This window comes from Sus scrofa, chromosome 6 (assembly GCF_054392235.1).
Source record: "Sus scrofa isolate SSC_HxYL_T2T_F1_AM1 chromosome 6, Sscrofa_HxYL_maternal_Yorkshire_Landrace_v2.0, whole genome shotgun sequence".
Taxonomy (NCBI): Eukaryota; Metazoa; Chordata; class Mammalia; order Artiodactyla; family Suidae; genus Sus; species Sus scrofa.
The window spans coordinates 121,525,698-121,550,603 of record NC_139388.1 but is presented as its reverse complement, the minus strand read 5'-3'; the positions used below and the strand labels follow the sequence as shown (position 1 = coordinate 121,550,603).

Below are 24,906 nucleotides of genomic sequence, written 5' to 3'. Positions count from 1 at the left end.
GGGTTAACGATCCGGCGTTGCCGTGAGCTGTGGTGCAGGTTGCAGATGCGGCTCGGATCCTGTGTTGCTGTGGCTCTGGCATAGGCTGGAAGCTACAGCTCCGATTCAACCCCTAGCCTGGGAACCTCCATATGCCGTGGGAGCGGCCCAAAGAAATAGCAAAAAGACCAAAAAAATTAATAATAATAATAATAAAATAAAATAAACTTGAATTTTATCTGTCTTGCTTTCAAAATTAAACATTTTCATTCTGGAAAGTAGTATTAAAAACAAATGGATAGTTTTTTAAAAGAGCAATTGAATACACTCTAGTTTTTCCTTTTTGATTATCCTACTTTGATATTTTAGTTCAGGGTTATAAATTACAAATTGAATGAGAATTCTGTATTTGATAATGTACTAATTTTGCCTCAGTTAACATCAGGGTTTTTTTAAAAAAAATTCACAGTATTCAATTTGTAATGAATATTTTACTCTCTGTTTTAACATAAATAAAATGTATTTTGCATTAGCCATTGTCTTTAAGTGTTTTCTGATCATCTATAAGTAAAACATTTTTAAAAATTTTTTTGATAATATATAGGGTAGAGAAGAATTCTTGAAAAAACTCACTCGTGGTGAAGTGGCTAATGGAATGATAATTCAGGTAATCCCAATTTGGTTTCAATATTTTATTTTTCCTTTAATTTGCATTTTACTTAGCATTTTTAGATTTGACTGTAATGAGGCATCTTTTCACTCCTTGGTTTGCAAGCCAGCAGTTTTTTCTCCTTAGCTGATGACAGTTGCCCTCTGTGTACGACTAGCAGTGTCTGATCATGCATAAAGAAACTGACCTTCCATACACATATCTCATTTTGTGGCTTAATGGGAATTTCTGCCAGTCTAGTAAAAGGGCAGTAGAATCTTCTTCCTAAGTGTCTCTAGTTTGCTTTGTGATGATGTTATGTTTTCTTTACTTTTAATGGCTTTCTCATGAACTCTTTTATTTGACTGAAAAGAAAATATGCCATGATATTTCTATGTAAAGAAAACTGGAGTATTATAGCTAGCAAAATCAATTTTATTTTGTTATCTTAATATTTTTTTTAGGGCTGCACCCACAGCATATGGAGGTTCCCAGGCTAGGGGTCAGATCGAAGCTGTAGCTGCTGGCCTATGCCATAGCTACAGCATTGCCAGATTTGAGCTGATCTGTGATCTGTGCCACAGCTCCTGGCAACACTGAATCCCTAAACCACTGGGCAAGGCCAGGGATCAAACATGAGTCCTCACGGATGCTAGTCAGGTTTGTTTCCACTGAGTCATGATGGGAACTCCAAAATCAATTTTATTTTTAAAAAGTCTTTATCTACTACCTGCGTATCCTTTGGAACTCAGATTGGGAAACTGAACCCTGGCATGTTTCAGGAATGCCTCCGCTCCAGAAATACATAATATTTGAAACTATTACTATAAAAAGAATAAAATCAAGAGGCAAAACAGTCCAAGACAATGTTATTTTAAAAAATTACTTCAGATTATCTGCACCTCGTTCTGCTTTGAAGAAACATAAATTTTGTGCTTTTTTTCTAATTGGAAATTGATATTTTCAAACATAAAAATGCAGTGTTTCTCTAATTCTATATGTTTGAAAATTCCAAATTACCTAATTTACTTCACTGTATAGGTAAGCCCAGTAATTTCATAATCTTCCAGAGCTTTTTGTTTAATCGTTTGTTATTAGCTTCCTGTTTATTGGTTTTATTTGGTCTTGAAATGTAGAAATTACATTTATATTTGTCATTAATGTGTCCTCTAACCTTATTATCCTCCAGTACTTACTTAAGAATATTTTATTTTTATTGTATATTAAATATTTCCTCTCATTTTTTCTAATAATAACCTGTGCACTCTTTAAATATGCTGTTTTCATACCTATTTCTTTTTATGGTAGCGTTTTTTTTTTTTTTTAATATTACTGCCTGACACAGGATTGAATCTCAGTAAATGTTTAGATAATTAATAACAATGAATTATTTCAAATTCCTTGCTGGCAGAAAAGACTGTTTTCCCTTCAAGAAGAGTTTTCACTTGAGAAGCTGAATCTTAGTAGAACAAAAGCAATACATGCCCTAGCACTGGGACAAATCGAGATACCTCTGCTTCAACTGGAAGAAGAGGCTATAAAAATCAGAACTATCCACAAAGAGCATGGTGATGTAAGCATTTACAATTTGTAATTAATCCAGAAACTAATTTAGGTCAGTAAATCATGTATGCAATTTTACATTATTATTTGTAAAATTTTGACTTCACATAGGAAGATATAAAAGAATGGACAAAATAAGTAACTATTTTATGACCACGTGATTGATCTATGGTGGAATTATATAGCAAGACTATTAATGCTATTACCAGGAGCCCCATAATTTATCCTAGAGTGTACTTAGGAAAAGTAGTTTTCAAATGGGCTAGTAGTGATTTATTGTTTCCAGAGGATTGCAAGTTAAAGACAATGGACTATCTATTGTCTTTAATTGTAAATTTAATTCAAAGTCTTCATTGTTTATCAATAAATTTCCAAAGCTATGTTTGCTCAAATATAAAATATAATGCATCTTGACATTTTCATGGTAAATTTTTGATGTATGTAGCTGAAGTTAAAACAGTTCGAGTGAAAAATAAAGCAAATGTTGATAAAATATTTTCAAAACAGGTTTATGGCAGTAACTGATATTACTAGCCCTTCCCAAAGAAAAATTTAGTAGAAAAATATGTATACATCATATCATTAGTCTTTTGGAGAAGTAGAAGGTGTGGTAGGAGTTATACATTCTTGTCCTCAGCTACAAGGAGGACATACATATATTCATCTGAGCCATTTTGGCAGCAGGATTTTTTTCTTTGCAAATGATGATGTTAACTTTGTATTCTTAGTCTTTAATAACTTCAAAAATTTCATTGCTTAAACTTTGTGATTTACAAAATTTTCCTATTATGAAAGTTTAGTTTGCTCTTCAGAGCATCTCTCTGAAAGAGGCAAGAAGTAGTGTGTCCATAACATGACATGAGAAAACTTGGTCCTAACTGCATGAAGCAACTTGTACAAGGTAATAAGCCACAGAAACAAATTCTGAGTAAACTACTCTGCTTAGGGTTTCTAGATGCTTCTCCTAGAGCTCATGTAATAAATATTTAACCAGTGCTAATATCTAGTGAGCAAAGTCATTTTAATAATGGCTCCTCCTTACATTAATAGGAATTTATTAATTGTATCAGAACATTGATATAATCATCTGAGTATGATAATGAATTCCAGAAGAGATTAATGACTTTATTTTTTCTTTTATAATAGCCATTGTTTTGTACTGCTTATAGTTTAGTAGTCATTTTGTTAATTTTAATAGTGTATAAATTATAAACACTATTAATTTAGCATTAAACTCTTGAAAAGAATAAATTTTTGTACTCTTTTGTAATGATCACTGACAATTTGCATTTGGAGTTTTAATTTTGGTTAAAATATCTTAAATATTGTGATGAGAATTTATCATTTCTGTGCATTTACTAATTTTTATTACTTAAAATTGATTAATTTTGGTTTTCTCAGATAATTCAAATTGAATATTGGGATTATGGATATCACAGTATGTTCTTATAATTCATGTGTGGTGGTCCTTTCCTTTTATACTAAAATATATCCTGTTGTTATTAAAATAGTCATTTGGGAACTATTTGGTCTAAACCAAGATAATTAATTTGTAAATGTTGCACATCTTAATTTCTAAACGTCTTCCAGACCCTAGATGATATAATTGGGAGGAAAGAACACGTTAAAAAAAATGTAGAAAAAACAAAGAAAAAATTGCGAAAAAAGGAGAAGAAAACCCAGAATGCATTAATAGAAACTGAGGTAAGAAATTTAATGTCAGATAATTTGGGGGGAGAGTTCCCGTCATGGCTGGTAACGAACCCGACTAGTATCCATGAAGACACAGACAGGTTCAATCCCTGGCCTTGCTCATTGGGTTAAGAATCTGGCATTTGCTGTGGGTTGGGGCTGCAGCTCCAATTTGACTGCTAGCCTGGGAACTCCTTAATGCTGTGGGTGCAGCCCGAAAAAGTCAAAAGAGAAAATGTTTTTTGAATTTACAATCTCTTTATGTCAATGATAACTATTCCAGCAAGTTTAATTTTAGGTTTCTCTCTCTCATTCCTAATTGGTTGTACTAAATTGACTCTGCTTGTGCACATATGCCTCCCCCCGCAAAATCTCTGTGCCTTCATTTTTTCTCTTATACTGTCTTTCCTGTTGGTCTAGTGTATCCTCCCTTTGCCTTACCTACAAAGTAGAGGTAGGGATTGGTAATGTCCTAGACAGTATCATGTTTCTGCAGATGAGACCACTGTGCAGGTTGAAACAAGTGTCAATATCTGACCTTTAAATTCTACCCTCAAGCTGGTAAGTAGGCAGCAGGAACACAAGGCTTTCAAGAATTTTTCCAACTTAGAAATATTTACTCTCTGAAAATGCTCACATCTAACATTTGACCTTTAGAGATTCACTGGATATGGGAAAGCAGTCTATTGTCTTTAACTTGCAGTCTTCTGGATGTATTTTCAAGGTAGCACCAATTGGATTTATCAATGGAGAGCATGTGAGCCATGAGATAGAGGTGTTATCATACCATTTAAATAAATTTAGCCCTGGACAGAGCCCAGAAAGATTTTTTTTAATTACCATGGAAAATAATATATGTAATAATAGTAATAACAGATACAAATACTTTGCGTTTTTTTATGTTTATGTTCTAAGTGCTCAGACCTATTAACTAATTTCATCTTCATGATAACCCTATGAAGAATATGCTATTATTATCTCCATTCTACGGTTAAAGAATCTGATGCCTGTTTTTTTAATGAACTTGTTCAGTTTCACACAACTTCTTTTTTTTTTTTTGCAGGCCACACACATGGCAAATGGAAGTTCCCAGGCTAAGGGTCGAATTGGAGCTATAGCTTTCAGCCTGCTCTCCAGCCACAGCAATGCTGGATCTGAGCTGCACTGCATCTGTGACCTTACACCACAGCTCACAGCAACGCTGGATCCTTAACCCACTGAGTTGGGCCAGGATCAAACCCACATCCTCGTGGATACTAGTTGGATTCGTTTCTGCTGAGCCACAGCAGGAACTCCCTCACACAACTTCTTAATAGTGAGGTACTTTATCCGACACTGGCACTGGAACCTATGCTCTTAACCATTACATTATACTGGTCAAATCATACAGGTTAATTTTATTGACCTCAGTGAAGTAAAATCATAACTCAATAGTAACAAAAAATATAGCAAAAAAGAAATAAATTATGTAGACCATTGGAAATACTTTTTATATCATTTTTAAAATTTACTTCTGTGTAAGGTAATATTTAGAAATACAAATGACCATTTACTTATAAATGATTAAAAACTATAGCAAAATTTATGGAATGAACCAAGATTATAATTTGATATTAACAATAAATTAGTTTGCTTTTCTTTTCTTTAGGGCTGCATCCATGGCACATGGAAATTACCAGGCTAGGGGTAGAATCAGAGCCACAGCTGCTGGCCTTCACCACAGCCACAGCAATGCAGAAACTGAGCCACATCTGTGACCTACATCACAGCTCATGGCAACTCTGGATCCCCAAACCACTGAGTGAGGCCAGGGGTCAAACCCTCATCCTCATTGACACTAGCTGGATTCCATTCCACTGCACCACAACTGGAACTCCAACAATAAATTATTTTGTGTGTCACAAATCTATCTATGAAACAGATATAGACTCACAGACATAGAGAAAAGATCTGCAGTTGCCATGGGGGAGGGGCTGGGGGGGATGGAGTAGAAACTTGGGGTTAGCAGATATTAGCTATAATACGTAAAGGGGATAATCAACAATATCCTATTGTATAGTACAGAGCACTGTATTCAGTGTCCTATGATAAACCATAATGGAAAATAATTTTTAAAAGTATATATATATATATATATATGTATATATAGTGTTAATTTCTGCTGTACAGCAAAGTCATTCAGATATATATATAGACATATATATATCCACACACACACTCTTTTTAAAAAATTTGTTTTTCCCATATAGATTATTACAGAATATTAGAATAGATTTCCCTGTGCTATACAGTAAGTAGGTCCTTGTTATCTGTTTTATATATATTGGAGTGTATATCTTACTCTCATCCTCCCTCCCCGCCACAGTTTATCCTTTGGCAACCATAAGTTTGATTTTGATATCTGTGAATTTCTTTCTGTTTTATAAATAAGTTCTTTCATATCATTTTATTAGATTCTACATACAAGTAATATCATACTACATTTCCTTTTTTCTGTCTGATGTACTTCACTTAGTATGATAATCTCTAGGCCCATCCATGTTGCTTCAAATAGCATTATTTCATTCTTTTTTATGACTGAGTAATATTCCATCGCATATATAGGTACCACATTTTCTTTATCCATTCCTCTGTTGATGGACATTTAGGTTTCTTCTATGTCTTGGCAATTGTAAATAGTGCTTCAGTGAACATTGGGGTACATATATCTTTTTGAGTTATGGATTTATCCAGATATATGCCAAAGAGTGGAATTGCTGGATTATATGCTAGTTCTATATTTAGTTTTTTAAGGAACCTTCATAGTGTTTTCCATAGTGGTTGTTCCAAGGTACATTGCTATCAAAAGTGTAGGAGGGTTATCTTTTCTCACACCCTTTCCAGCATTTATTGTTCATAAACTTTTTGATGATGGTCATTCTGACTAGTGTAAAGAGGTACCTCATGGTAGTTTGGATTTGTATTTCTCTAATAATTAGCAATGTTGAACATCTTTTCAGGTGTTTTTTGGTCATCTGTTTTCGTTGGATAATGTCTACTTAGATCTTTGGACTATTTTTTGATTGAGTTGTTTGTTTTTTTTGGTATAAAGCTGCATGAGATGTTTGTACATTTTGGAGTTTAATCCTTAGTTGGTTTCTTTGTTTGCAAAGATTCTCTCCCATTCTGTGGGTTTCCTTTTTGTTTGTTTTTACGGTTTCTCTTGCTGTGCAAAAGCTTTTAAGAATTCCTGTCATCGAGAGATGGGATTAAGATGGTGGAACAGAAGGAATGGACCTCAACTTCTCTACTAAAAACAATAAAATTCACAAATAAAGGCTGAGCAATCTTCACCCTAATGGACCAGAAACCTTAAAAAAGATATCCTACTCCAGAAGACAAAGAGGATGACACATCAAGAGGTAGGAGGGGTGATTTCACGATATAAACAACCCCATACCTCCCAGGTGGGAAGCCCCACAGATGGAAACTAACGGGTTCACAGAGACTCACCTACAGGAGTGAGAGTTCTGAGCCACACATCAAACTTTCACGTGGGGATTAGGCTGGGAGAAAGAGCCCCTGGAGCATCTGGCATTGAAGGCCAGTGGGGCTTGTGCGCAGGAGCTCCATGGGACTTGGGGAAACAGAGACCCCATTCTTGAAAGGCACATGCAGATGTTCACATGCACTGGGTCCCAGGGCAAAGCAAAGTCTCCATAGGAATCGGTCAAACCTGACTGCAGTTCTTGGAGGACATCCTGGGAAAACAGGGGTGAATGTGGCTTGTTGTGAGGGAAGGACATTGAAAGCAAAGCTCTCAGGAATATTCAGCAGCTATGCCTTTCTCTGGAGGTGGCCATTTTGGGAAAACCTGGCCCCACCTGTCAGTCAGCTGCTGAGAAGCCCCAGGGCAAACAACAACCCAGGTGGGATCACAGCCCCGCCCCTCAGTAAACAGGCTGCCTAAAGACCCCTCAGGCACACAGCTGCCTCTAATCCCATCCAGAGACTAAGCTCCACTCACCAGAGGAATTAGAATCGGCTCCACCTATCAGTGGGCAGGCATCAGCCCCTCCCATCAGGAAGTCTACAGCAAGCCCCCCATGCTGACTTCAGCCACAGGGGGGCAGACACCAGAAGTAAGAGAGGCTACAACTCAATTATCTGTAAAAAGGTCTCCAAACAAAAAACCTATAAAAATGAAAAGACAGAGAACTATAACTCAGATGAGAGAGAAGGGAAAAACCCCAGAAAAACAGCTAAGCGATGAGATTCTCAGCATCCAGGAAAAAGACTTTAGATTGTTGATGCTGAAGATGATGCGAGACATTGGAAATAAACTGGAGGCAAAGATGGATACCTTACAGGAAACACTGACCAAAGAGATACAAGCTATAAAACTTGAACAAGAAGAGATGCAAAATACAATAACTGAAATAAAAAATTTACTAGAAGCATCTAACTGCAGAATACAGGAGGCAGAAGAATGAATAGCGAGAAGGAGGACAGATTAGTGGAAATTATGGATGCAGAACAGAAAAGAGAAAAAATATTGAAAACAAATGAAGAGAGTCTCGGAGAACTCTCGGACAACGTTAAATGCACCAATGTCCATATTATAGGGGTGCCAGAAGGAAAAGAGAGAGAGAAGGGGACAGAAAAAATATTCATAGAGATAATAGCCAAAAAAATTCCCTCACATGGGAAAGGAACCACTCACTCAAATCCAGGAAGCACAATGAGTACCTTATAAAATAAACCCTAGGATGAATACACTGAGACACATACTAATCAAACTGACCAAAATTAAAGACAAAGAGAATATCTTGAAAGCAGCTAGGGAAAAGAAACAAATAACATACAAGGAAACCCCAATCAGGTTATTGGCAGATTTTTCAGCAGAAACTCTGCAGGCCAGAAGGGAGTGGCACGATGATACTTAATGTGATGAAAGGAAAAAACCTCCAACCAAGTTTACTTTACCCAGCAAGGCTCTCATTCAGATTTGAAAGAGAAATCAAAACCTTCACAGATAATCAAAAGCTCAAAGAGTTCAGCAACACTAAACCAGCCTTACAACAAATACTAAAGGGCCTTCTCTAGGCAGAAAAGAACAAGAGAAGAAGGAAAGAAAAAAGAGCAGCAAAAACAAATCTAAAGCAATTAATAAAATGGCAATAAGAACATACATATCAATAATTACCTTAAATGTTAATGGACTAAGCGCCCCAACCAAAAGACATAGACTGGCTGAATGGATACAAAAACAAGACCCATGTATATGCTGTCTTCAAGAGACCCACTTTACTTCTGAGGACACATACAGATTGAAAGTGAGAGGATGGAAGAAAATATTTCATGCAAACGGGGATCAAAAGAAAGCTGGAGTAGCAATACTCATATCAGACAAAATAGACTTTAAAATGAAGAATATTTTCAGGGACAAAGAAAGGCATTACATAATGATCAAAGGGTCAATCCAAGATGATATAACAATTTTATTTTATTTATTTTATTATTATTTTTTTATTGTCTTTTTGCTATTTCTTGGGCGGCTCCCATGGCATATGGAGGTTCCCAGGCTAGGGGTCAAATCGGAGCTGTAGCTGCTGGCCTATGCCAGAGCCACAGCAACGCAGGATCTGAGCTGCGTCTGTGACCTACACCACAGCTCACGGCAACGCCGGATCTTTAATCCACTGAGCAAGGGAAGGGATCGAACCCACAACCTCATGGTTCCTAGTCGGATTCTTTAACTGCTGTGCCACGATGGGAACTCCAATACAAAAATTTTAAATATCTACACACCCAACACAGGTTCACCACAATTTATAAGGCAACTGCTAACAACCTTAAACGGAGAAATCGAAAACAATACAATCATAGTGGGGGACTTTAACACCTCACTTACAGCAATGGACAGATCAACCAGAGAGAAAATCAATAAGGAAACACAGGCCTTGAATGATGCATTAACCCAGATGGACATAATAGATATTTATAGGGCATTTCATCCAAAAGCTTCAGAATACACATTCTTCTCAAGTGCACATGGAACATTCTCTGAGATTGATCATATCCTGGGCTACAAATCCAACCTCAGTAACTTTAGGAAAATTGAAATCATATCAAGCATCTTTTCCAACCACAACGCTGGACGACTGGACATCAACAACAAGAAAAAAAACTGCAAAAAACACAAACACGTGGAGACTAAACAACATGCTACTAAACAACCAATGGATCACTGAAGAAATCAAAGAGGAAATTAAAAAATACCTTGAAGCAAATGACAAGAAAGATACAATACTCCAAAACCCATGGGATGCAACAAAATCCATTCTCAGAGGAAAGATTGTACCAATACAAGGCCACCTCAGGAAACAAGGAAAAGCTCAAATAAACAAGATATCTTTACATCTAAGGCAGCTCGAGAGTGAAGAACAGACAAGACCTAAAGTTAGTAGAAGGAAAGAAATCATAAAGATCAGAGCAGAAATCAATGAAATAGAAACAAAGAAAACTATGGAAAAGATCAATGAAATGAAAAGGTGGTTCTTTGAAAAGATCAACAAAATTGATAAACCCCTAGCTAGACTTATCAAGCAAAAAAGAGAGAGGACTCAAATCAATAAAATTAGAAATGAAAAAGGAGAAGTAACAACGGACATCACAGAATTACATAAGATCATAAGAGACTACTATATGCAACTGTATGCCAATAAAATAGAAAAACTAGAAGAAATGGACAAATTCTCATAAAAGTACAATCTTCCAAGACTAAACCAAGGTGAAAGAGAAAAGATGAATGGACCAATCACAACAACTAAAATTGAAACTGTGATTTAAAAACTTCCAACAAACAAAAGTCCAGGACCAGATGGCTTCACAGGCAAATTCTATCCAACATTTAGAGAAGAGCTAATACCTCTCCTTCTGAAACTATTTCAAAAAATTGCAGAGGAAGGTATACTCCCAAACTCATTCTATGAGGCCACCATCACCCTGATACCAAAACCAGACAAAGATTCCACAAAAAAAGAAAACTACAGGCCACTTTCACTGATGAATGTCAATGCAAAAATCCTCAACAAAATACTAGCAAACCACAACCAACAATACATTAGAAGGATTGTACATCATGATCAAGTGGGATTTATCCCCAGGGATGGAAGGGTTCTTCAATATCCGCAAATCCATCAGTGTGATACACCACATTAACAAACTGAAGAATAAAAACCATATGTTCCTCTCAATAGATGCATAAAAAGCCTTTGAGAAAATCCAACACCCATTTCTGATAAAAACCCTTCAGAAAGTGGGCATAGCAGGAACCTACCTCAACATAATAAAGGCCATATATGACAAACCCACAGCGAACATCATTCTCAATGGTAAAAAGCTGAAAGAATTCCTGCTGAGATCAGGAACAAGACAAGGATTTTTGCTCTTGCCAATACTATTCAACATAGTTTTGGAAGTCCTAGCCACAGCAATCAGAGAAGTAAAAGAAATAAAAGGAATCCAAATTGTAAAGGAAGAAGTAAAACTATCGCTATTTGCAGATGACATTATACTATACCTAGAGAATCCTAAAGACTCTACCAGAAAACTGCTAGAGCTCATCCACAAATTTGGAAAAGTCTCATGATACAAAATTAATACACAGAAATCGACAGCATTTGTATACACTAACAATGAAAGAGCAGAAAGAGAAATTAGGGATACAATCCCTTTTACTGTCACATCCAAAAGAATAAAATACCTAGGAGTAAACCTACCTAAAGAGACAAAAGACATGTACTCTCAAAACTCTAAGACATTGATGAAAGAAATCAAAGATGACATAAATAGATGGAAAGATATACCATGATTGTGAATTGGAAGAATTAATATTATCAAAATGACTATACTACCCATCAAAACCGCCTGGTACTGGCACAAAGAAATATAGATCAGTGGAACAGGATAGAAAGCCCAGAATTAAACCCATGCACCTACAGCCAACTAATCTATGACAAAGGAGGCAAGAATATACAATGGAGAAAGGACAGCTTGTTCAATAAGTGATGCTGGGAAAGCTGGACAGCCACATGGAAAAGAATGAAATTAGAACACCCCCTATCACCATATTCAAAAATAAACTCCAAATGGATTAATGACCTAGATATCAGACCAGACATTATAAAACTCTTAGAAGAAAACATAGGCCAAACATGTCTCTGACATAAATGACAGTAACATCTTCTCAGATCCACCTCCTAGAATAATGACAATAAAAACAAAAATAAACAAATGGGACCTAATCAAACTTAAAAGTTTCTGCGCAGCAAAGGAAACCCTAAACAACACAAAAAGACAACCCACAGAATGGGAGAAAATCTTTGCAAGTGATTCGACTGAAAAGAGATTAATCTCCAAAATTTGTAAACTTCTGCAGCTCCACACCAAAAAAACATACAAGCCTATCAAAAAATGGGCAGGAGATCTAAACAGACAGTTCTCCAAAGAAGACATACAGATGGCTGAGAAACACATGAAAAGATGTTCAACATCACTCATTATTAGAGAGATGCAAATTGAAATCACTCTGAGGTACCACCTTACACCAGCCAGAACGGCCATCATCCAAAAGTCTACAAACAATAAGTGCTGGAGAGGGTGTGGAGAAAAAGGAACCCTAGTACACTGTTGGTGGGATTGTCAATTGGTGCAACCACTGTGGACAACAGTATGGAGATTCCTCGGAAAGCTAAACATAGAACTACCATTTGATCCAGCAATCCCACTCCTGGGCATCTACCCAGAAGAAACCATGACTCGCAAAGACACATGTACTCTGAGGTTCATTGCAGCACTATTTACAATAACCAAAACATGGTAACAACCTACATGTCCATAAACAGGAGTGGATCAAGAAGAGGTGGTACATATACACAATGGAATATTACTCAGCCATTAAAAGGAATGAAATACTGGCATTTTTAGCAACATGAATGGACCTAGAAATTATCATGCTAAGTGAAATCAGCCATACAATGAGACACCAACATCAAATGATTTCAGTGGCGTGTGGAATCTGAACAAAGGACAAACTGAACTTCTTTTCAGAACAGATGCTAACTCACAGACATTGAAAAACTTATGGTCTCCGGAGGAGACTTTGGGGGGGCATGGGGGTATGTGCTTGGGTTATGGGATGGAAATCCTGTGAAATCAGATTGTTATGATCATTATACAACTACAGATGTGATAAATTCATTTGAGTAATTAAAAAATAAAATAAAATAATAAAAATAAGGATAAAAAAAAAAGTGAATTCCCATCATGGCTCAGTGAAATGAATCTGACTAGCATCCATGAAGATGCAGGTTTGATATCTGGCCTTGCTTACTGAGTTAAGGATCTGATATTGCTGTGAGCTGTGGTATAGGTTGCATTCATGGCTTCAGTCCCAAGTTGCTGTGGCTGTGGTGTAGGCCAGCAACTACAGCTCCAATTCAACCCCTAGCCTGGGAACCTCCATATACCATGGATGTTGCCCTGAAAAAATAAAAAATAAAAAAACCTTTTACGTTTATTTAGGTACCATTTGTTTATTATTATTATTATTTTTAATTTTCATTACTCTAGGAGATAAATCCCCAAAGATACTGATTTATATCTAAGAGTGTCCTGCCTATGTTTTCCTCTAGGAAATTTCAGTATATGGCTTAGGTTGAGATCTGTAATCCATTTTAACTTTATTTTTGTGTGTGGGTTAGAGAATGTTCTAATTTCATTCTTTTACATGTAGCTGTCCCGTTTTCCCAGCACCACTTAACTGAAGGTACAGTCTTTCTTCTGTTGTGTATTCTTTCCTCCTTTGTTGTAAACTAGTTGACCATATGTGCATGAGTTTACCTCTGAGCTTTCTATTCTGTCCCATGAATTTTTGTGCCAGTACCGTACTGTTTTGATTACTGTAGATTGGTGATATATCTGAAGTCAGGGAGCCTAATTCTTCTAGTTTCATTTTGCTTTCTCAAGATTGCTTTGGCTATTTGTGGGCTTTTTGTTTCCATAAAGATTTAATTTTTTTTGTTCTAGTTCTGTGAAAAATGCTGTTGGTAATTTGACAGGGGTTGCATTGAATCTGTAGATTGCCTTGGGTAGTAGTCATTTGGATTCTTGCAACCCAAGAACATGGTATCTCCTTCCATGTTTTCTTTTTTGTGCAACACCAATGGCATGTGGAAGTTCCTGATGTGGGAATCAAACCCATGCCACACAGGGACCTGAGCTGCTACAGTGACAATGCTGTTTTTTGGGGGGTTTTTTTTAATGATTTTAATTTTTCTATTAAAGTTGGTTTACAGTGTTCTGTCAGTTTTTTTACTGTACAGCAAAGTGACCCAGTCACACATACATACATTCTTTTTTTCACAGTGTCCTCCATTATGCTCCATCACAAATGACTAGATATAGTTCCCAGTGGTATACAGCAGGATCTCATTGCTTATCCGTTCCAAATGCAGTAGTTTGCATCTATTAACCACAATGCTGGATTTTTAACCTGCTTAGCCACAAATATAGTCCATCATTCCATCTGTTTGTGTCCTTTTTGATGTCTTTCATCAGCACCTGCTAGTTTTCAGAGTAAAGGTCTTTTATTTCTTTCAGTAGGTTTAATCCTAGGTATTTTATTATGTTTAATGTGATGGCAAATGGGATTGTTTCCTTAATTTCTTTTTTCTTTTTTTATTGGTGTATAGGCATGCAAGATATTTCTGAGTATTATTCTTGTATCCTGAAACTACCAACTTTATTGCTAAGCTCTAGTAGTTTTCCAATGGCTTCTTTATGATTTGTCTATGTATAGTATCATGTCATCTGCAAACAATGACCGTTTTACTTCTCTTCCAATTTGGATTCCTTTTATTTCTATTTCTTCTCTGATTTCCATGGTTAGGGCTTCCAAAACTGTGTTGAATAAAAATGGTGAGCATGGGCATCCTTGTCTTGTTCTTGATCTTAGCAGAAATACTTTCAGCTTTTCACCATTGAGAATGATGCGAGGTATAGGTTTGTCATGTATGGCCTTGATTATGTTGAGGTAGGTTTCCTCTATACCCAATTTCTGGAGAGCTTTTAGCAAAAATGGGTGTTTTCAAAAGCTTTTTTCTGCATCTGAGATGAGCATATGGGTTTTATTCTTGAGTTTGCTGATGCCATGCATCATACTGATTGATTTGTGTATATTGAAAAATCCTTGCATCCTTGGGATAAATCCTACTTTATCATGGTGTATGATCCTTTAATATATTGTTGGTTTTGTTTGCTAATATTTTGTTGAGAATTTTTGTGTCTATGTTCATCAGTGATATTGGCCTGTAATTTCCCTTTTTTGCGTGGTGTCTTTGTCTGGTTTTGATATCAGTGAGATGGGGCCTGATTGAATGAGTTTGGGAATGTTCCTTCCTCTACAGTATTTTGGAATAGTCTCATAAGAATAGGTGTTAACTCTACTCTGAATGTTTGATGGAATTTGCCTGTGAAACCATCTGATTGTGGACTTTTTTTTTTTTTTGGAAGATTTTATTCATGGTTTCAATTTCAGTATTTGTTACTGATTTGTTTATCTTTTCTAGTTTTTCCTGGTTCAGCCTTGGGGTGTACTTTGTAAGAATTTGTCTATTTCTTCTAGGTTTTCCATTTTATTGACATATAGTTATTTATAGTAGTCTCTTATGATCTTAGTATTTTTGTGATGTCCATTGTAACTTTTTTTCATTTTTAATTTTATTGTTTTGAGCTCACTCCCTTTTTTCTTGGTAAATCTCACTAAAGGTATATCAATTTTGTTGGTCTTTTCAGAGAACCAACTTTCAGTTTCCTTGATTTTCTCTATTGTTTTCTTTGTCTGTATTTCACTCATTTCTGCTCTGATCTTTATGATTTCTTTCCTTCTACTAACTTTGGGTTTTGTTTCTTCTTCTTTCTCTAGTTGCTTTATTTGAGATTTTTCTTGTTTTTTGAGGTAAACTTGTAATGCTATAAACTTGCCACTCAGAACTTCATTTGCTGCATCCCGTAGGTTTGGAATTGTCATTTATTTGTTTTCATTTGTCTCTAGATATTTTTTGATTTCCTCTATGATTTCTTCAGTGATCTATTGGTTGTTTAAGCATATTATTTAGCCTCCAGGTGTTTGTATTTTGTGCTGTTTTTTTTTTTTTCTTGTACTTAATTTCTAGTCTCCTAGCATTGTGGTAGGAAAAGATGCTTGATAGGATTTCAAATTTTCTTAAATTTACCAAGGATTGATTTGTGGCCTGATGTGATCCATCCTGGAGACTGTTGTATGTGCACTTGAAAAGAGTGTCTGTTCTACTCTTTTCAACTGGAATGTTCTGTAAATATCAATTAAATCTATATGATCAAAATGTCATTTAAGTCCTGTGTTTCCTTAATGATTTTCTGTCTGGATGATCTGTCCACTACTCTTTAATAGTCGTGTTAAAGTCCCCCTCCATTCTTGTGTTACTAATGATTTTTCCTTTTATAACTGTTAGCATTTGCCTTATATATTGTGGTGTCCCTATGTTGGATGCATATATATTTATCATTTTTATATCTCCTTCTTGGATTTATCCCTTGATCATTATGTAGTGTCCATCTTCATATCTTATAACCATTTTTTATTTTAAAGTCTATTTTGTCTGATGTCAGTATTGCTCCTTCAGCTTTCTTTTGTTTTCCAATTGCATAGAATACTTTGTTCCTTTCGCTCACTTTCAGTCTGTATGTATCCCTAGTTCTGAAGTGGGTCTCTTGTAGACAGCATATGTATGGGTCTTGTTTTTATATCCATTCAGCCTGTCTGTGTCTTTTGGTTGGAACATTTAATCCATTTTCATTCAGTGTAATTATTGATATGTATATACTTATTGCCATTTTCTTAATTGTTTTGGATTTGTTATTTTAGGTCTTTTTTTCTTCCTCTTGTATTCTCTTATGATTTGATGACTATCTTTAGTATTGTATTTGATTTGCTTTTTTTTATGTGTCTATTGTTTTTTGGTTTGTGGTTCCCATGATATTTTGATATAGAAGTCTGTTCACATACAGAATTGTTTTGTGTTACAGGTCTCTTAATTTAAAATGCGTTTTTAATATTCTGCATTTGTACTTTCTTCTCATAGTTGCTAGTTTTTATATTGTATTTGTCTGTGAATGATTTCCTACTTTTATGCTTGCCTTTAAGATGAGCTTTCCCATTTGTAATTTTATTGTTTTCTAGTTGTGGCCTTTCCTGCCTAGAGAAGTTCCTCTAGCAGTTCTAAAGCTGATTTGGTGGCTGAATTCTCTTAGCTATGCCTTGTTAGAAAGCTTTTGATTTCTTTGTCAAATATGAATGAGAGCCTCGCTGGGCAGAGTATTCATGGTTGTAGGTTTTTCCTGTTCATCACTTTAAATATATCATGCCCCACTTAACTTCTGGTCTGCAGAGTTTATGCTGAAAAATCTGCTCATAACCTTATCGGAATTCCATGGTATGTTATTTGCTGCTTTTCTTTTGTTGGTTGTAATATTTTTTCTTTGTCTTTAATTTTTGTCAGTTTGATTAACATGTGTCTCAGTGTGTTCCTCTTTGCATTTATCCTATATGAGACTCTGTGCTTCCTAGACTTGAATGAGTGTTTCCTTTCCCATGTTAAGGGAAATTATCAGCTATAATCTCTTCAAATAGTTTCTTTGGCCCTTTCTCTCTCTCCCCTCTCCTTCTGGGACCCCTATAATGTTAATGATGGTATGTTTATTGTTGTCCCAGAGGTTGCTTAGAATGTCCTCATTTCTTTTAATTTTTTTCTTTATTGTTTTCCTAGATAGTGATATCCACCTCTGTGTCTTCCAGCTCTCTTATTTGTTCTTCTGCCTCAGTTATTCTGCTATTGATTTCATCTAGAGCATTTTTCATTCCAATTATTATGTTATTCATCTTTGTTCTTTAAATCTTCTAGCTCTTTGTTAAACATTTCTTGTAAATATTTGTTCTGTGGCTCCATTTTTTTTCCTGAGAATTTGATCATCCTTACTCTCATTACTCTGAACTCCTTTTCAGTTTATTGCCTCTCTGCTCTTCATTTAGTTGTTTTTGTGGGTTTTTATCTTGTTCTTTTGTCTGGAACACATTTTTCTGTTGTCTCATTTTGTCTGACCCTTTGCATTTGTGGTCTCCTTTCCACAAGTTACAGGATTTTAGTTCCTCTTGCTTCTGGTATTGCCCCCGGTGGGTAAGTTTGGTCCAGGGGTTTGTGCAGGCTTCCTTGCACAAGGTGGGAGGGAAAGGTACCTGCCTACTGGTGGGTGGAGCTGGGTCTTGTCCTTCTAGTGGTCAGGGCCATGTCAAGGGATATATTTAGAGATGTCTTTGAGCTCAAGATGATGTTAGGCAGCCTGTCTAGGTTTAATATTTTTGGCATGAGACCTTTTTAAAAACATAGATACCTGCCACCTCCCTCCTTAGCACATGCTGGCCATTATTCTCTTGATAGGAGGTGTGACTAATGTTATGGTGACTAGAACCTGCACTGGAATTTGAGTAGGGACTCCTTTTTGCTCTGTGGTTGTCATTGTCCTGTCAGGGGCAGTGTTTGCTCCTAGTTGTACGACTAGGAGCCCCCAGATCTCTTTCTGAGTTGTGTTACTTATCTGCGGTGTGAGGTAGGTGGGATTTGAGCACTTCTGCTAGGAGAGGAGCCCCTGAGTATTCCTCTGCTGAAGCTGTTCACCTGTTGGTATGCTCTGTTGTTTCACTTTCTACCTGTTGTGCAGGTTGACACTGTTGTTGGCACTGCTCTTGACCCCACCTTAACTATGGGTATACCAGCAGTTGGCCCTGATATCTCTCAGGCATGGTTTTCACCAGGTCACCAGCACAAATTCACTGAGGTCAGGTCCCAGGGCTGCAGTAGTCATGCGTCTGGGCCTGCTGTGAGATATATGGAGGCAGCGCAGACTCTGGCCTCATCTAACCCCCACATGTATGGTAGGAGCACATGTCATCCATTCAATATTCTACAGATGCTGAATTTACAAAGCCAGCCATGGAGGTGTAAATCTGTGGTTCTTTCAGCTGGGAGGAGAGATTTCGGCTCTTCTTCCTTAGGACCCTGGGGCTCAGCTGTGGTTTCAGTCCCACCTCTGCATGTGGAAAACCAACTATAGACTGCTTTCGACATGTCAGGAGCAGGAGGAGAGTAGGGCAGCATTGGGGTGCATGAACCCCCCCAAATAGGAGGCAGGCCAGGCAGAGATCAGGCATATGGAGTCACTCTGGTGGGATGGGGTGGGACAGTTGTCTGGGTGAGTGGGCCAGCCCAGGCAGGAGCCTTTTGTGGGGCCTGCAGAGGCAGGGGCTTGAATAGGGAAAAATGCTGCAATGGCACCCCTGCCTCTCCCTCACACATTACTTAACAATGGCACTTAGACTCCACAGCCACCTGGGCCTTCTTCCAGAGCAGTCCTGGTTGCAGTGCTCTGCTCTCCACACACTCCAGGCTGTTTCTGCACAGCCAACTGAAGTTCTCTCCTCAGGTGTCATCTCAAAACCTCTCATTCCAGTACCCAGCCCCTGCCTGTATCAGCAGTCATGCATCTCAGGCTGAAGTGAGCAGGGTGGTGGCAGGGATCATCTGTGTAGATCTCATTCTGTTCTGCCTGCTACAGACTGGCTGGTGTGTTCTTGTCCAAGCCTTAAAAATGCCTTTCTGGTCCCAGCTGGTCTCCCACTGGTTAGGGGATTCCCCAGGGTGTGAGAACCTCTCCTTCAGCTCCCTCCCAGAGGTGCAACTGCTTCTGCTTCTCTTATCTCTTTTTCTTTTTTCCCTTTGTCCTACCTAGTTATGTGGAGACCTCTCTTGTCCTTTCAGGTATATGAATTCTTCTGCCAGTGTTCATTAGGTTTCCTGTAAGGATTGTTCCATTTTTAGATGTATACCTTATGTATTTGTGGGGAAAAGTGAGCTCCACATCCTCCTACTCTGTCGTCTTGATCTCATTGCCACCACAGTTCTTATCCACATCTGAATAGTCATTTCAAAAATACTAAGTAAAAATTGACAAAAGTAGTATATATAACAAATACAAATAAATTCCAATAGAAAACATGGCTGATACATTGTGTGTGTTCTTAATATTATAGAAATTACTAAGAGTTTGAGGCGTAGAGAAGAAGGGTTCATTTTCTTTTGTTTGTCCTTCCAATTAATTTGTCTTTACAATTCCTGTTGAATACTTAAAATGTCTTAAACATTGTTGGAAGTTGCTGGAGTTGGGAAAGTAAAAGGAGAACTTGGTTCACTCAAGAAGTACATCATCTTGTTGAGAAGCAGACAGGAAGGAAATAAATGGCATTAATCCACAGTGAGCAGAGCCATGACGGTGGTGTAATGGTGTCAGAAGAATCATGGGGGAGGGAACCCAGCTGAACTGAGGGTTTCAGAGGAGGTACTGTCTAAAAATGAGAATTAGTTATTGAAATTGAAAGTTGAATATTTGCCTTGCCATGATGTTATAGAGAACAGAGATGATATATGTACAAAATACTAAAAGAATAATTAGTACTGGAAGCATTCAACAAATGGTTTCCATCATCATCATCATTATCATTATTATTTAATTTTTAACTTGATGAAGAAATGAGGTAAGGGCATTTTAGACATAGACTCTGTGTTTCCTAAGCAAGGAGAGTATGGGAGAATTCTGTGTGTTTGTGGAATTTGGCAAATACTTCAATATGAACAAGGAGCAGGGCACCTTTTATACAAGTGAAAATCGATGAAGATAGTGAGATGGCAATGCCCAGATGAAGAAATGCCTTGTTCCATGCTATGGAACAGCATTCTAAAGAAACGTGCAAACTGTGCTAACATCAAACATCATGAATAGCATTTATTAAGTACTCGTTATGCCGACTGCTGTATTAACAATACAATAGCAGCATTTCTACCTTTTGGGTTCTAGGACAAATAATTTTGTGTGCATAAGCATTTCACTTGTGGGCCAAGCTAAACACTATTACTGAATTTTTATTGTGTTTGACCCCAAATTAAATCTTGCCAAAAAGGACATATTACAGTTAGATAACATAAAATATTTATTAAATCTTAAATACATATTAAAAATATTATCTGGAATTAATAATTTTGAATGAGAATATACTTTTTATTGTCTATTAATTTAAAAATATGTGGTTTTATTAAAGTTTTTGAGAAAAGGAAATAAAAAGCATTGTATAATAAAACATTAACTTCAGATTTCCAGACTATTCCAGGTCTGGATATGAAACTATCTTTGGCTGGAAGGCCTCAAAATTGCTGAAACTGTGTCACCTAAGCTACAGGAAAAATAAGCCAAAGAGTTATAAATTATAAATATACTGTTGTCTGCTTCTGTTTCCATTTGCTCTGGTGACACGTCAGCATTCATCAAGACTTACAAAAGCCTCTTGAGATCCCCAAACTTTTGGTCAACATACACAGATTTATACTCTTCATTGACATTTGGCATCTTACCATTTCTTTTCTCACTATGGGGACATCTGTAATATTTTTGATGCCACGGAAGGGTATTTGGTGCTCATATTTACCAAAGCTTCACTGATGGTACCTATGAAAGGTGTCAGAATATCCTTTTTGCTTTTAAGTGCTGTCTGCAGGAAGTGCACTATCTCTTTCTTTTAGTGTGGAATCCTCTGGCACAACCTTTAACATTGCTGAACTGGCTAGTATGGTCTAAGTTGTTGACATCATTTTCTAAAATCTCTCTTTCCCATGAAAATCTCCATTTAAAGTTAAGGCCTAGGTTATGGAATCTGAACCAAAAGTCAAGTTTTTAGTGATAGAGAGGAAGCTGTACCCACAGCTACCCATCCCCTCTGACTTGTTCCTACTTATTTTAATCCATACTTGTGCCTCTTCATGCTTGTTTTTTTTTTTTTTTTTTTTTTTTTGGTTTAATTTTCTCCAAGATGTAACATAGAATCCTGGTGGGCCCACTAGAAGAATCCTTGGAAGCCATCTCAACTATATTCTTGTACCAGACCAACCAAAAGACTCTCATTTATTAGTAGAAAAATTCCAGAACTTCCGGAAGAAAAAAAGAAATGAAGAAGGGAGGATATGAACATTGAAATACAGTACTTGATGTTCCAAATCTTGGACAAACAGAATATTTTCATAGGAAAATAAATATAAAAAATTAGCAATTCATTCCTCTTGAAATCTCTAAGAGTGGAGAAAGAATTAGGAAGCACGCAAAGGAAATGGGGGAAAATGGAAGCAACAGGGGCAGTTGAGACTATGGAATCAGAGGGAGAGTAGCACTAACTAGAAGCAGTGCCAGATATGGGAACAACAACTTTCAGTGAGTCAGTCACTTGGTCAGTAAATCAGTCAGTATAAACACCAGTAGTTATGAAGGGATCATGTAGAAGCAGATGTAATATCAAATCTCCAATCTGGAATTTCACTAGCCAGCCTTAGGAAACTGTGCTGATATTAAATATTGACTTCTTTCTCTTAAACCTCAGAACAATATATATTTCTGCCTCCCTTCTGTGTACATGTTTGATCACCAGTGATCATGTGCTTGCATCTTAAAAGACATGCCTTTCAGATATGCATGTATATGTGTGGGAAGGGGGACATGATAGTGCAGGGGAGGAAGGGAGAGGAAGGGCCAGGAGAGAAAAGAGATAATTCTAACCCATCTTTTAGAAAAATCTCGTCAGATATAATGTTGGAGAAGAGAATTTAAACCCAGGGTGTCACTTATATTGATTAAAATTTACTATTTGCTTTTAATTGTTCACATGGCCTAAGTCTTTGTATTCCCAAATTGCAAGGATTTGAATATCCCACTATTTAAAATATTCCCAATTTTCTGTTTTTTAGGAAAAACGCTCAATGATTTTTAAAGAATTAGAGACTACTAAAAGTAAAACGATTATTTATCATGCAAAAATAAATCAACTGAATAAGGACTTAGAAGAAAAACAAAAGGAAAAGATTGTTTTTGATCGGACACTTGACCGTTTAAAGTAAGTACTTAAAATTTGTCAAAATATTAAATGTTTAATATATCATTTATAAAGGAGATATCATCAAATTTCCATGTTTAAGATTTATGCTTAAATTAATTTATATTTTCTCTCATGCTTTGATGTGAAATATATTTGATAATTTATAAACGTAATCATAACGTTTATAGCAATTATAAATCATATAGCAATTATAAATTGCTATAATTTTTCATTACTCCTCTGGAATTATTTTGTTGTCTTTTTTTTAATTTTAATTTTTAATTTTTTTAGGGCCACACCCACGGCATATGGAAGTTCCCAGGCAAGTGGTCAAATTGGAGCTGTAGCTGCTAGCCCACACCACTGCCACAGCAGTGTGGGATCCAAGCTGTGTCTGTGACCTATACCGCAGCTCACAGCATCACCGGATCCTTTGGGTTTGTTACCACTGAGCCACGGTGGGAACTTTTGGGATTATTCTTATTTAAATAACTGCAATGTTTCTTGAAGTATAAGAACTTTCATTCATTTTACTAAATTCGTGGTGTCTCCAACTAATTTTCAGTATTTCTCACTTATATGATATTGTTAATAATATGTTTTTTTCACCCAATCTTTTTTGATAACAGTTTTGAGGTGAGAGTTTAGACATAGATATTTTATAAAACCTCATGTGTTTATTTACATTTATTGTCCTTGAAAGCCACTCATACAGTGCCCTCATTGGTCTGGGGCATACCTGACAAAGGTTAGTAAGGTCTTTTCACTTTGAGAATGATCATGCTTTAAGAGTCTTAGTGTGTCCATAGACCCCCATTTAGAACCTACATATTCTTCCTTTACTCTATTTGGTTCTTATTTCCTATTTTGTAGTTCACTGAGAATAGGATTGGGAGGACTGCTGAAGGAATATGCATTGGTCATTTTTTTGAATGATGGTTTGATTTAAATATAGAAGCCTAATCCAGCATTAGCAAAGTCATAACACCTGAGGGACAAAGTGTCAGAGAAAGCTATACACAATCTAATACCATGCATCTTAATGGAGTCGAGTCAGTGAACTAAATGAGGGTTTGTTTAGCTATAACCACAGTGTAAAAGGTTACTTTCAAAATGATCATATAGCTTTATCAGAAGATTACTAAGTCAGATTCAGAATACCATGTAAGAAAGCAAGGAACCATGTTCTTTACTTTGAAAGATACGTATCCATATTGTTTAATATCTGTAAGAATATTTGGGGGCTGAAAGGATATGCCTAAAATTGTATAATTCACACTAAACAGAGATTTTAGAGGTGATGATTTCATCATCATTGAGATGATGAAATTTTTTTCTTCAGGACTCTTATCATTTCAATTCTTACATTTTCTTCCATCCTGTAGCTGGAAGGATTGCCCTTAAGGCAAGAACAGTCGCCATGTCCCAGTGAATCAATTCACTCTCCAAAGTTAACCAAACTCTATCTTACCCTAGAAGAGGAGGAAAAGGATAGCTGACACTGTGGTATCATTTATAAATCCATTAATTAATAGTCATAATGGACAATGTCAGGTAATATTTAAAGCTAACATTGATTGACTTGCCAGTGGGCCAGACATTTTGTGGACAATCTAAGCACCTTATCTTATCTGGTTCTTACAGTGAATTCTTAAATCATGTAATAACATTCCCACATGAATACCGAAGAATTAGAAGCTCAGGGAAATTAAATGATTGTTTGAATATTGCACATCTAATTAGTGGTAGAGCTCTTCCAGCTTAGGTCTGTCCTGTTCCAAAGAGTGTGCACTTTCACCTGTGTGTACTGACTCTCTAAACTAGGACTAAAACATATGAACTGCACTAGAAATAATCTACCAATACTTTCACCTAGTGTCTATGTCAGTATCAGTGAATGCTTATATGGAACATCACATAAGAATCATGGATGATGATCATAGTGTGAATGATGAAGTGGAAAAAAACAAGGGCA

The 24,906-nt window shown here is 36.5% G+C and overlaps 1 protein-coding gene across 2 annotated transcripts in view; it reads left to right on the top strand.

The window, feature by feature from the left end:
• The window catches only part of CCDC178 (coiled-coil domain containing 178), a 452,566-nt gene that overhangs the window by 161,041 nt on the left and 266,619 nt on the right, over positions 1 to 24,906 (top strand). For both annotated transcript variants that reach the window (XM_084964434.1, XM_084964435.1), the window contains 4 exons: positions 584 to 646; positions 2,040 to 2,201; positions 3,782 to 3,895; positions 22,804 to 22,949. In XM_084964434.1, the coding sequence (XP_084820560.1) occupies positions 584 to 646; positions 2,040 to 2,201; positions 3,782 to 3,895; positions 22,804 to 22,949 (485 nt within the window). The remainder of the gene's footprint in view (positions 1 to 583; positions 647 to 2,039; positions 2,202 to 3,781; positions 3,896 to 22,803; positions 22,950 to 24,906) is intronic.